Source organism: Penicillium odoratum, assembly GCF_028828045.1.
Source record: "Penicillium odoratum strain IBT 22623 chromosome Unknown utg000001l_segment0_segment0, whole genome shotgun sequence".
NCBI lineage: Eukaryota > Fungi > Ascomycota > Eurotiomycetes > Eurotiales > Aspergillaceae > Penicillium > Penicillium odoratum.
The window spans coordinates 3,864,729-3,878,042 of NW_026643143.1; the positions used below are offsets into that span (position 1 = coordinate 3,864,729).

A 13,314-nucleotide genomic window follows, 5' to 3' on the forward strand; every position below is an offset into this window, starting at 1 on the left:
GAATGAGAATCATTCCACATGTAGCGGACTACTTGTAGCTTGATGTAACGAAGAATGCGGGGAAAGCTTTAGCGATCAGCAGATTAGCGGTACTTACAAGCCTTGGTGGTTCTGCATATCGGGAGGAAGTACCGGATACCCCGCAGTTTCGATGTAGATAATAAACTTGGTCCAAGGTTTTTCTCGATCTCGATCGCGATTGAGTTGTGTTTGAACTGATTTTGTAGTTAGCAGTGAGCGTGTCGACGTCACTAGAGATCGGTAGGTGTAGCTGAACAACGAGGTAGTTGTACCTACTTCCATTCAGGGAGGAAAAAGCGAGAAGTTTAGAACTACGATGCCAAGTGTTACTGTGGAATGAGTGAAAAAAAGATATCCATTCGTCACGGACGATGCTGAGAAATAACCATAACCATAACCATGAGCCAGCAAATAACAACCAAGATCCCGCAGGAAAAAATTAACAAAACGCTGGAAGCTAACATTCACATCTTTGCGCATCAGTTGAGCACATCTTATACACAACTTTTAGAAATCTAAGCCTTGCCGATCTTGCAGATCAGGTCCTGACCGTCGACGGAGTCACCTTCCTTGACCTGAAGGTTTGCGACCTTTCCACTGTGAGGGGCGGAGATGACCATTTCCTAAGAATTGTTAGTAAAGCGTTCGTATAATCGAGATAAAAGGAATCACATACCATCTTCATGGCGCTCAGCACCGCAATGGGGTCACCCTTCTTGACCTCGTGGCCGTCGTGGACACGGATTTCAACCACAACACCGCTCATGGGCGCACCGACCTGGCTACTGTCCGCAGCGTCGGCCTTGGGGCGGGCAATGTTATCGACGGAGGCCTTGTGGTCATCAACGCTAACCTGGCGGACCTCGCCGTTGACCTCGTAGAAGACCTCACGCTGACCGGTCTGCTCGGAGAGCGGACCGATAGCCAGCAACTTCAGGATCAGAACCTTACCCTGCTCCAGCTCGACGTGGAACTCCTCGCCAATCTCGGGGCGGGCAAGGAAGAAGCGGGTCGGCAGGACGGAAAGATCTCCGTACTTGGACACGAACTTGCGGTAGTCCTCATACACCTTGGGGTACATGGCGTACGAGGCAACGTCACACTCGGTGGCGGAGCCGAACTTCTCGCGAATGTCCTTCTTGATCTGGACCAGATCCAGAGGCTCAAGGTACAGACCGGGGCGCTTGTCCAGCTTGCGACGGTCACGCAAGGCTCGGGAGCGGAGGGGCTCGGGGAATCCACCGAAGGGCTGGCCCATAAGTCCCTCGAGGAACTCAAGGACGGAGCCGGGGAAGTCCAGCTCGCCAGCGCGGGCGACAACATCCTCGGAGGTCAGTTTGTTGGAGACCATGAACTGGGCCAAATCACCAACCACCTTGGAAGTCGGGGTGACCTTGACAATGTCGCCGAGCAGGTCGTTGGCGGCCTCGTAAGCCTTCTTGGTCTCAGCCCACTGCTGACCGAGACCCAGCTGGCTGGCCTGGAAGATCAGGTTGGTCAACTGACCACCAGGGATCTCGTGCTCGTAGACCTCTGGGTCGGGGCCGGTCAGACCAGCCTCGAAGGGAGAGTAGAGCAGACGGAGCTGAGCCCAGTAGGTGTCAAGGGCACGGACGTGGCTCAGGTCAAGCTGGGGGTCCTGCTCAGTGCCCTGGAGCGAAGCCAGAATGGCACCGATGCTGGGCTGAGAGGTCATACCCGACAGACTGTCAGTGGCGGCATCAACAGCGTCAGCGCCAGCCTGGGCACAGGCAATCATCGAGGCAACACCAGTACCAGCAGAGTCGTGGGTGTGAACGTGGATGGGGAGATCGGGGTAGCGTTCACGAATGGCACCAACAAGGAGACGGGCAGCCTGGGGCTTCAGGACACCAGCCATATCCTTGATACCAAGACTGTGAGTGCCCATCTTGACAATGCGCTCAACCAGAGCCAAGTAGTACTCCAGGTTGTACTTCTTGCTGGGGTTCAGCATGTCACCGCTGTAGCAGATAGTAGCCTCAACCACACCGCCAGCCTGCTGGACAGCCTTGATACCAACCTCGAGCTGGTCAACGTCGTTGAGAGCGTCGAAGACACGGAAGATATCAACACCGTACTTCTTGGCCTGCAAACAGAAGTGGTAGATGGCGTTATCGGGAAGGGAAGAGTAAGCAACACCGTTGGCACCGCGCAGCAACATCTGGAAGGGAATGTTGGGAACGGCCTTGCGGAGCTTGCGCAGACGGTCCCAGGGGTCCTCGTAAAGGAAACGCATGGCGACATCGAAGGTGGCACCACCCCAGCACTCGATAGAGTAGGCGTTCTGGAGAGCGTAGCTGGTCTCGTGAGCGATGTTGAGCATATCAATGGTACGTACACGGGTAGCCAGGAGCGACTGGTGGGCATCACGCCAGGTGGTGTCCATAATCAAACAGCCCTTGTTGGCACGCACAGCCTTGGCCCAAGCAGCGGGACCCTGGCTGTCGAGAATCTGCTTCCATCCCTTGGTGCAGGGCTGGGAGACGTCGATAGGGGCACCAGCGGCATCCCGGAGGATGGGCTTGATGACGTCGACCTTGAGCTTGGGCTCACCAATCTGGCCCTTGATGCTGCTGCCGTTGACAGCGACGTCACCCAGGTAAGCCAGAAGCTTCTGGGCACGGTTCTGGGAGCTAACCAGGGCAAACAGCTCAGGGGTATCATCAATGAAGGTGGTCCAGCAGGTACCATCAATGAAAGTAGGGTGGCTCAGCAAAGAGGCAAGGAAGGGAATATTGGTCTTGACACCACGAATACGGAACTCGACCAAAGCACGCAGGACCTTGCGACGAGCAATCTCGTAGGTGGAACCACGGCAGGTACACTTGACCAGCATGGAGTCGTAGTGAGGAGTGATGATAGCACCGGCGAAACCGTTACCACCATCCAGACGCACACCGTTACCACCAGCAGAGCGGTAAACCTCAATCTTACCGGTATCAGGCGAGAAGCCCTTGGCGGGGTCCTCGGTAGTGATACGGCACTGAATGGCAAAGCCACGGGTGGAGATGCGGTCCTGAGTCAGACCAAGCTGCTCAAGGGTAGCACCAGCAGCAATCTGAATCTGGGCAGCGACGAGATCGATACCAGTAATCTCCTCGGTGATAGTGTGCTCAACCTGAATGCGAGGGTTGATCTCAATGAAGTAGTGGCGGTTCATCTGGTCCACCAGGAACTCAGCAGTACCGGCGTTGCGGTACTTGACGGACTTGGCCAGCCTCACGGCGTCTCCCAGGATCTTGTCCCGCACATCGACGGGCAGATCCTTGGCCGGAGCAATCTCAACGACCTTCTGGTGACGACGCTGGACAGAGCAGTCACGCTCAAACAGGTGGACGACATTGCCCTGGTTGTCACCCAGCAGCTGGACCTCAATGTGCTTGGGCTTGTCGAGGAAACGCTCAACAAAGACGGTGCCGTTGCCAAAGGCCGACTTCGCCTCGGAGGTAGCACGCTCAAAGGCGTCGCGGAGCTCGCCCTGGTCGCGGACGACACGCATACCGCGGCCACCGCCACCGAAGGCGGCCTTAATAATAATGGGGAAGCCATACTCATCAGTGAAGGCCTTGACCTCCTCGTAGCGCTCAACGGGACCCTCCGTACCGGGAACAACCGGGACTCCGCTTTTGATCGCCAGCCGGCGAGCGGAAACCTTGTCACCAAGGGCATCAATGGTCTCCGGGGACGGACCCACGAAAACAATGCCCGCCTTTTCGACATTTCGGGCAAATTCGGCGTTCTCCGAAAGGAAACCGTAACCAGGGTGGATCAGGTGCACGCCGTGCTCCTTAGCAATCTTAATGATCTCATCACCAGCAAGGTAGGCACCAACGGGGGTATATTGGCCCCGTGTGCCGATCATGTAAGCCTCATCGGCCTTCTGACGATGCATGGACAGACGGTCCTCGTGTGAGAAGACGGCGACTGTCTGCAGGGACAGCTCATGGGCTGTACGGAAAATACGAATAGGAATTTCACCACGGTTGGCCACAAGGATCTTCTGGAAGTGCATAATAGTGGAGTTCGCCCGCAGACGGCGGTGAACGGAGTCATGGTGATGCTCGTGGTGATCCTCGATGAACTCAGAATCATCGACTGCGTCCTCGGGTTGGCGGTGCGGGGCAGACATTGTGACGTAGGGAAGGGGAAGGAGGTAGAGATAGGGAGATAGATATTAAAGATAGGACTGAATGGTTGGACAGGTTAATTAATTGCCCCCAGAAAAGTCAATCGCAGTGACAGGGACAAGGGAAGGAAAAGTGATGTTTAGCGCGGGGGGAAGTGACTCACGGGGACTTTCTGAAGCTCTGGATAGTTCACTCCAGGCCGGTTTCGGCAGAAAAGTGTAATTGTTTACACAACAGAATTAAAAGAGACAAGAGACTCTCTAGATATGGAAGGAATTGGGAAGATCTGAAGTCTGAAGGGGGAAATATAGAAAGAAGCAAGGGAGAAAGGTGGGATAGATAAAGGGGGGGGGGGGAAAGTTATATGTTGGTCTGTGGTCTGGTGCTGTGGTCCGTGGATCTGCAATAGTCTTAGTTACTTTCCGGGGCGAAAGACTTGACATGACATGCAAAATGAGGTAACTTTCTACTCTACCGCCACTCACCGGTACACCGAACTCTCCTAAGGAATTTGATAGCCAAGAATCTTGGTCAATTATTTGATATGATACATGTAATTTGCTAATTTATTCCTTGACTTCAATATACAGAGAACATTTCAGTGGCCTCTATTCCCAGGCGAGGTCGGCGACGAGATCTCCCGATGATCTCATACTTTCTTCTATTAAGATCGGGTGGATTAGGCAAAAAATCCCATGGGGAAGAAGACACAACCTCGGGTCCTCGGACCGCCCCAGAGCTTTCATGATCACGCAAAATGAAAGTGGATAGAAGAGTCCAGACGGTTATCGACGGTCCGATAATTCTATAATCTCCGATTATCAGGAATTCAATTCACTTCGCCTCGGGAAAATACATTCCGAAGAGAATTTATCCAGTAATTTTAACTTACTCGCCTGACCGAATGGGTTTGCTCAGGTCATGTGTACAATCCTCTAGGAAAAGATCTCCCATGCTCCCAGGTGCCCCCGGTGTCCTCATCTGACACCGCGACCATTGACCCTTACCGAGCATGTCTCTTCTCCCCTTGGCATCACGGTGATCTCCCGTCCATGTATGGCAGGATAATTTCTAAAACAGCCAAGCGACCCTGAGCCAGAGCCAAGAATCGCGGCATGAGGGGAGGAGTTCATGATCATCCCATTTTAACTATAGTCAATAACCGGAGATGCGATAGGCTTCCCCGCCCCACGTTCAGGTTCCAAATGCCGCAAACTCACAGCAAGAAATTGTACACTCCATACTCCGTAGACTATAATCAATTGATATTCCATACCCCCACTAACCTCCAAAAATGTGACCACATTACAGCGCCAGCCAAGTCCTGCACCTGCACCTGGAGAATCGTTCTGATAAGCAATTGAAAACCCCGTCCATTAGTCCGCAAATCAGATCCACCACCCAGATCACACTCACACCTTATCAACCTAAAGTTCAAACCCACGTCATCCAGCTATTTCCAGAATAGATCAATTGGTCCAGATCTTCATAGTCTCGCTTCAAACGGAAAAATTCACAGCCACAATTCTGTTCGCGTTGGACAGCTCGAACTATTCACTCCACATTCTCCACAGGGTAAGAATTTCCCCGGGACATGCTTAGATCATTGCTGCGGTTCACGGGTTCTATCCCGCCGACCCTCGGCCCGCCGGGTTGATATCGGTCTGACGGAGGAAAATTAAAAATAAAAATAACCTTACTGTAGATGACTATGCAGAACTGTTTACGAAACGAAGTTGGTACGCCAAGAGCTTACAGAGTACTTGAATCGCTAGTTGTTCAATATTCTGCCCACCTGGACGATCGGGTCTGGGCAGGTAAGGTAGTGTGACAAAGTCGGATGGAATCTGGCCAGCTCTCACCTGGGCATTCTCTTGGTGCTACTAGGGCTGGACACTCGCACATCTGGGCAGGGATCTATTGACTACTATTTGTATGGGGCTAATAGTGAACAATGCGGTACCTTGGCGATCTTGGCGGGGCTACTTGAAGTCATCTTCAATAGTCAGGTGATAATTGACTACATTGTATTGCTTGGCACAATCCCCTTATGCAACATTTAAATGCGTCTACTGAAACCAATATTGAAGGCCGATGAAGGCCTAGACCAGAAGCATGAAGAACGCAGAAGATTATCAAAATACATAGGATAATAAAATGGAATAACGCAAAACAACTTAACGACTTGGCAACCTTTCCCCCGGACTCATGTCTTTTGCTTCGCACCAAACAAGTCATCACGTCGCTTTATGGTACACATGAAAGAAAAATAAAAAGAGGGGGAACGAAATCGAGGGAATCATTGTATCAGTCTAAAACGCGCGGTAACCTGTGACCTGGGGGTTGAGCCCGTTCGCCTGCCCATATGGCATGGGGTTGGCGGATGGGCTTGGGCCCTGGGTCAGCATGAGTCGAGAACCGCCGAGGATGGGTGTGTTGTCCTCTTCGGTCTTGTGTGTCTTCTCCCGAGACTTGCGCTCCTCGTTGTCCTTCTTGAGCATATCGATGGCGCGGGTCTGCTCGCAGAGGAAGTTAATCATGTAGGGCATGGTAAAGTCGTGCAGACCCTTGCGCCATGAGATCTCCATGATAACGTCGGGGCGGATGAGGTCGTAGCAGGCATACAGCATACCCACGTAGCACTCACGGCTGCCAATGTCCACAAACTAGGGAAGGATTAGTATCGTAATTCTGATGGGACAGGTGTAAAACTTACGTAGCGAAGCAATTCCTCAACAACCTCCGACTTGGCAGAGATGGCAGCAGTCTCGATGGCATCCTTGTAGAGCTTGTCCTGCTTGGACAGGGCAATTGACTTCTCCCAGCGCTTGTTATTGCGGTAGATATTGGCGGCAATCTGGCGGAAGAAGATCAGGTCGTGCTTCTCCAGACGCTGGGCGAGGTCCACGGCATCGAAGTTGTCGTTGTTATCCACCGAGTCGCGAAGAGTCTTGTAGTCCTCCTCCTCGATCAGAAGCTCGTTAATGGCGTCGTTCACAGCCCGCTTGTTCTGGCTCTGAACGTTCAAGAGGAAGGGTTTGATGAGGGGAATGTTATCTGAGCTCTGGAAGATGCGTACAACACGGTTCACATCAATACGAGGGGTAAGAACCTGGAGCAGGTCGGTGATGAGAAGAGGCTGCTCTTGCAGGTAGAAGTTCAGGGCACGGTAGTAGATTTCCAAGTTGGCAACCTTAACGACGATGTCCTTGAAAGAGTGGTGCTCCCAGGCATCGGCAGCACGCTCCATCATAGCCAGAGCGGCGTTGTCCCACTCATCGTAGTGGCAGTAGAGGAAGACAAGCTCGGGCCACAAGTTGGCCTCCTCGCAGGCACGAATCATCTTGGGGATGTTGATACGAGACCAGAAGAGCTTCAGGTGCTCCATCACACGATCCGGGTGGTACTTGGACAGAGCGATGCCCAATTCGGTGAACATACCCATGTGGGCACGCTCCAAGCCGAGACCGGCCTCCAGGACGGAGATCAGCTCATCAAAGTAACCGTTACGCTCGTACTGGCGGACGAGGGCCTGCAGCTCCTCAGCGTGGACGATGAGGTTAAGACCACAGATCTGGGCAAGGCGGAACTCCTTCTTGTCAACGCAAGCCTCGTTGACCTGCTTCCAGACCTTGACATTGTTGGCCTTGCGAGCGCACTCGACAGCGGCCTGGTACTCTCCAAGGTGAACCAAGGTGGTTGCAAGCTTGGCCCAGTTGGAAATGCTGGTGAAGAAAATTTTGGCGGCCTGGTGGTAGCCCTCCTCGTAAGCCTTGTCACCGGAGGTCTCGATATCAGCAACGTTGGTGGATCGGAGGAAGTCCTCAAGCTCTGCAAGCTGATCGAGGCGGGCGAAACAGAAAGCAAGAGCGGTGTCGATGGCTGGCTCGCGAAGAGTCTTGCGAGCCATGCGGAGGAACTTGACAAGGTCCTCATCTTTACCAGCGTGGGTGGCAGTCTCAATGACTTCACTGTAGTTGGAGGGGTCATTGGCATGGATGTACGACTCAATCGAGTCCGAGACACGCAGACCGTCGAGTTGAGCCTTGGCAACCTTGCTCCACACGTCGGGGAGCTCGATGCGCTCTGCGAATTCCTGAGCCCGGTCAATGCTGACAATGTTCTCAACGAGCACGTTGACCGCAGCGAGGTAGTTGTTGACCTTCTTGTAGATCTCAAAGGCCTCTTCATACAGACCAACGCCGATGCACATCTCCGCAATTTCATCAGCAGAGAACTCGTTCAGCTGGTGGATGTAGTCCATCAAACGGCCCTTGTCAGCCTTGGCGGCAGTCAGCATCAACAGGTTCTGCAAGCTGGTGTTGTCATTGAATGGTGAGGGCTCCAGGATAATCTTCTCGAGCAGCTCAATGAGCTCGCCAGGCAAATCAGCCTCGAGGAAGCACTTGACAGCCACAGAAACCTTGTCGGGCTCAGTGGACTCGGGTACGGCAGTAGCAACAACCTGGTCGATAAGCGAGCGACGGTGGATGTTGTTCTCGCTGAGGACAAAGGTCCAGATCTCGGGGTCTGCACGCTCAACGAGGTAGCGGGCTTGGGCACGGTACATGGAGTTCTCATTGGTGATGCTGATAAGCTCCAAGTCATTCTGGCCCTTGCGGTAGGCAGTGTATGCGAGGTTGGGGTCCCGCTTCTCACAGTACTTTCCGACAATTAAGGTGTCGTAGAGGTCGTTCTCCTGGAGGAATTTCTCGGGGTTGTTGTTGCTATCGATGTAGATCTTGGCAAGGGCGTTGTAAACGGCCTGCTGCTGGCTGCCAGTGGCAAGGGTGGCCTCGAGGAAAGGCAGAAGCAGCTTGAGACGGTTGCGGCTCTCAACCTCAGAAACGAGCTCATCGATAGGGATGACAGAGGGGTCCACGGTAGAGAGAAGGTTTTTGATAATGCTTTCATCGCAATCGACATCCAGCAGACCACCAACCACAGCAGGGGCGCGGGATGGGTTGACGCGCTGCACGTACACCTCGATGGACTTGAACTGCTGGTTTTGGTAGAGGTAAAGGACCAAGTCGTGGATGAAGTTGAAACGGTCGCAGACGATAATGAGCGGAAGCTGCTCAGTCAAGTGGGCCTCCTTCAGGAAGTTCTTCACCTTCTCCGGGTTGTAGTAGTTGCTCTCGCGACAAATACGCTCGACCTCGGTGAGCTGGTTCATAGCAGTGGCGGCCTCGATGTACTTGAAGTGCACGTCGGCGTCCTCGCTGAGGTTGACAATGCTTCCGAGGTAGTAGTAGAGACCCTCAGCAGTGCGGTACTTCTCCAAGAGATCGATAAGGCGGTTAGCACCGAGGAGGTCAGAGAACTTGGTGGCGATTTGAACCACAGCCTGCAGGTTCTGGCGAATGTTCGACTCGAGCATGGTGTCCAAGCAGTCGAGGGTCTGCTCAACAGACAAACGACCGAAGTAGTTCATCAACCACTCAGGGCTCAGCTTGTCAGTGCGGACAATGTTCCGCTTGATAACCGAAGGGTCGTCAGAGTTCTCGAGGGCGCGCTGAATAAGACCCGCATTCTCGCAAAGCTGGGCAACACGGGCGTGATCATAGTGGGTGAAAATCTCGTTACCAAGAATGGCGTCCGCGACTTGAGGAGCGTTGACGAGGTTCATCTCCAGGAGTCGGGTCTGCAGGTTACCCTGCTCAGGCTTGTTGTCCTTCAGGGCATCGAGGAGGAAAGAGGTCGCCTGTTGGATCATGTTCTGAGAGAGGAAGACATCCACAACACGGTCGAGGTCCACAAGAGCACCAGACTCCTCACTGGCAAGCTGAGTAGCGAACTCGGCACCCTTGTCAGGGTTGACCCGCACGATGTGCTGGAGGAGCTGGGTGTAGTCTGGCTGGTAGCCCACTTGCTTGGAGTAAGTGAGGATCTTATCAAATTGACCGGTCTCGGCGAAGCCAGCAACAACCTTATTAGGAATGTTGGCCTGGAGATACACATTCAAGGCCAGAGCCATGTCATACGGCCGAATAATGTCTCCGAGTTCTTCTGAAGACTCCAGCTTGTTCTCGCGCATCCACTTCTCCAGTAAGTGCTTCCGGTTCTGCTGCAGTACGGGCCGAACAAGCTCCACACTCTCGTAACGGTTCAGAGCACCCTTATCAAGCAGCATACCGAAGTATTGGAGAATTACCGACATTTGACCAGTCTGGGGTGCGTTCTTGAAGCGTGTAATGGTCTCGGGTGTACGGAGGAATCCACGAGGGGAGTTGGCAGCAACCTTGGCAGCCTCAGCGTAGTCACCCGCAGCAATAAAGTTATCGAACTGTGTCTGGAAAAGGTGGTCCACGCCAGGAAGGCCAGCCCGGGAAGCAAGCTTCACAGCAAGGCCGGCCATTGCCGGGTTACTAGTCAGATAGTTGATGATAGTGCTCTCATCAACGCTAACAGACAGAACTTGACCCTTGCGGTTGACTCCGACAATACCAGCGCCCTCTGAGTCGGGAGCAGTTGTGAAGATGGTTTCGCTCGAGATACGGTTCATGAAGATACATGTACCACTCTCGAGATCATACAGGTGGATGAAGCCATACTTCGTCACTAAGTATACGATATCGTATTTTGTGGACACCTGCATCGCAACCGGGAAGTCATTGACGGCCTCCTGGGGGAAGTAAACTTCCACAGCCTTCTTCTGGAATCGCGGGTTGGGCTCTTGGTGGTCGATCTCGGCGATCTGCAGCTTTGCGCCGGTCTGGGTCCGAACGGCGAATGAAAAGAGGTGGTGGGGTAGGGGAGAGCCCTCGACATTAATGGAGGCGAAAGCAGCGGCGTGACCTTCAATGAATTGCGAAATGCCCCGCTCCTTCGAATAGAGCTGCATGGAACCCACAACGCGGCCCTGTTGCTGACTGATACCAACAACGACCATCCACTTCTCCTCGGAGTTGACGCGGTAGTTGATAATTTGACAACCCTAAAAACCCAACTGATCAGCATGACTTTGGACACGGATCTAGCACAAAGGGGACATACCGCCAGGTTAGGGAGTCGGTCGAACACCTTCACGGGGTTCTGCTGGGTGGCATCGTAGACATCCCAGTGGTACACGGCAGTATCGGTAACCAGACCAAGGGACTTCTCGCTAAACCACTTCCAGTACACAATATCTTCATTCATCACCGCAGACTTGAGTTTCGACTTTGCACCGAGGTCGAAGATCTGGATTGTGCGGCCTTGGGCCTTGAGAGCGATAATGTTCTTGTTCCAGTGCATGATCGCGCTGTCGGCGTTAATCGGCCGGCGCATGACCTCATTGTTGTTCTTCAAGTCAACGATGATCACTTGAGGCTTCTCGTCCTCGTCGAGCTTTTGGCGAACACAGATGTAGTGATCGGATTCTAAGGTCTGTGATGCGGTCATTGCCAGATTAGCCGCGTCTCCACCGGGCTTGTTTTGAGGGACATGTGGCACTTACGCATGAAGTGAAGCCAATTGATGCCGGCTAGAAGCACAAAGTATGTTAGTTAAGTGTATCAGTGAGCCAGAGATCACTGCTGTCCGCGGCCGGTGTATCCGGATATCCAAGATGGGGGGCTCGTCGCAAGCCACCTTCCGGGGGAAGCGTAGGTAAACCGGGGAACGTACCGCAATGCCGACATTGGTCAACTATTTTGCCATTGTGGTCAGTGAATGAACAAGAGAAATCGCAGAATCTTCCAAGGGAATGGCATCAACTCACATTGACCACTTCTGTGAATTTGATGGGGAGCGCCATATTTACTTGGGCCGCAGTACGACCTGATCCACCGAACTGAACGCCCCAGCAAAACGATGAAGCAGAATGAAAGGAGAGTAAGGAGTAAAGGGTGAAGCTGAAAGGAAGATGACGAAAGAAAGTAAGAAAGGTGGAAAGAGGAGAGGGGTATGGGGGAATGAATCTAAAGAAACGGAAGTGACCTCAGGAGGTCCGCTGTTGTCGTTGCTGAGGTGTCGCTTACTCGGCGGGTCACATGACACAGGGGTTGTCCATCACGCGTCATTGGCTTGAGTCCCGCTTTCTTGATTGGCACGTTCTTCATCTGCATTCTTCGTCAGGAGTAGTCCATAGTGAATTACCATCAACTTCAAGTCACTGAATGTCTGTGACTGGTTATTTTTCAATAGTTATTTATTGAATTTAATCATATCCATAATCAATCAATATTCATGTTTAAGGGTATTTCTTTTCCTCAACGGCAGCCACCAGCGACTTCCTTTCCTCATCTCTCTGTCACTAACCTGAAGGTAAGCTATTGAGTCATTCATTTGATCAGTTGGTACTTTATTTATAAAATATACTATCAAAAATATAGGACTTCGTTAATTTTAACACAGAAGCAAAGCCCCTGGCCGAGCTTATGAGGCAGCAAAGATGATTGAATAGCCTGCAAGACCCGCGCAGGAAACCGTTATGCGGACATTGATCTGGGATCTGGAGGACCTATTCCGAGATTTTCTTAATCCTCAATTGAAGAAAGGGGCTAGATCTAGTCTATTGCTGAGAGCTGAGTACATATAGGAAGATAGAAGAAGCTACTTCCTGATAATAAAATCAAAAATAAATGCATCTTTCAAATAGTTACTGCACATGTACGTACAATCTAGTGCACATGTGAGATATATACATTATAGCTCTGCGTATATAATTTGACAGATGTACATACAAATTTAGTCTGTTTTACCCATAATTTACCTTTGAGAAGATCGAAAAGCTAAAGACTGAACTTTCTAACCTTTGATAATGATTATTTCCTGAGTATGGCCGATTCCATACAGTAAATTGGGTAGACAGCGAGTACCAAAAGCCGTAGTTTCTCAATTAATTTAGGACTGGGAATGATCAGGGGACAAGGCCCTTGGCGAAGAGGCTGATACGGTGTGTGGTTGGCAGTCGTGCCAACATGGTATGCAAGTGATGCACTGGATAGATTGATCATAAAATTAGTATCAAGCCAAGTCCGCAGTGGAATCTAGACTCTGGACATCGCTTACCCAAGAATTTGTCACCACCTTTGGCTTGCCTCAGTGTTCGAGACGGATTTATTAGGACTCCGTGCAAAGGACAATGGCCACGGAGTCAATATCCGTTAGCTCGCAAGCCTGGGCCGATGGGGGTGCATGGTGAAGCTCACAACAGAGCAGG

At 52.1% G+C, this 13,314-nt stretch overlaps 2 protein-coding genes across 2 annotated transcripts; both read right to left on the reverse strand.

Annotated features, from left to right (window-relative positions):
* Positions 1-536: 536 nt before the first annotated feature.
* N7520_001484 (pyruvate carboxylase) lies at positions 537-4,171 on the reverse strand (the record flags this gene model as incomplete). The annotated part of the gene is made up of 2 exons (XM_057135419.1): positions 537-644; positions 698-4,171. The coding sequence occupies 2 exons, from the start codon at positions 4,169-4,171 to the stop codon at positions 537-539; spliced, it is 3,582 nt and encodes a 1,193-aa protein (XP_057001355.1).
* Positions 4,172-6,481: 2,310 nt separating this feature from the next.
* Positions 6,482-11,907, reverse strand: N7520_001485 (uncharacterized protein; the record flags this gene model as incomplete). Its single annotated transcript, XM_057135420.1, has 6 exons — positions 6,482-6,835; positions 6,886-11,106; positions 11,166-11,537; positions 11,608-11,634; positions 11,778-11,798; positions 11,872-11,907. 6 exons carry the CDS (start codon positions 11,905-11,907, stop codon positions 6,482-6,484), a joined length of 5,031 nt encoding a protein of 1,676 aa, XP_057001356.1.
* Between the last annotated feature and the right edge of the window lie 1,407 nt (positions 11,908-13,314).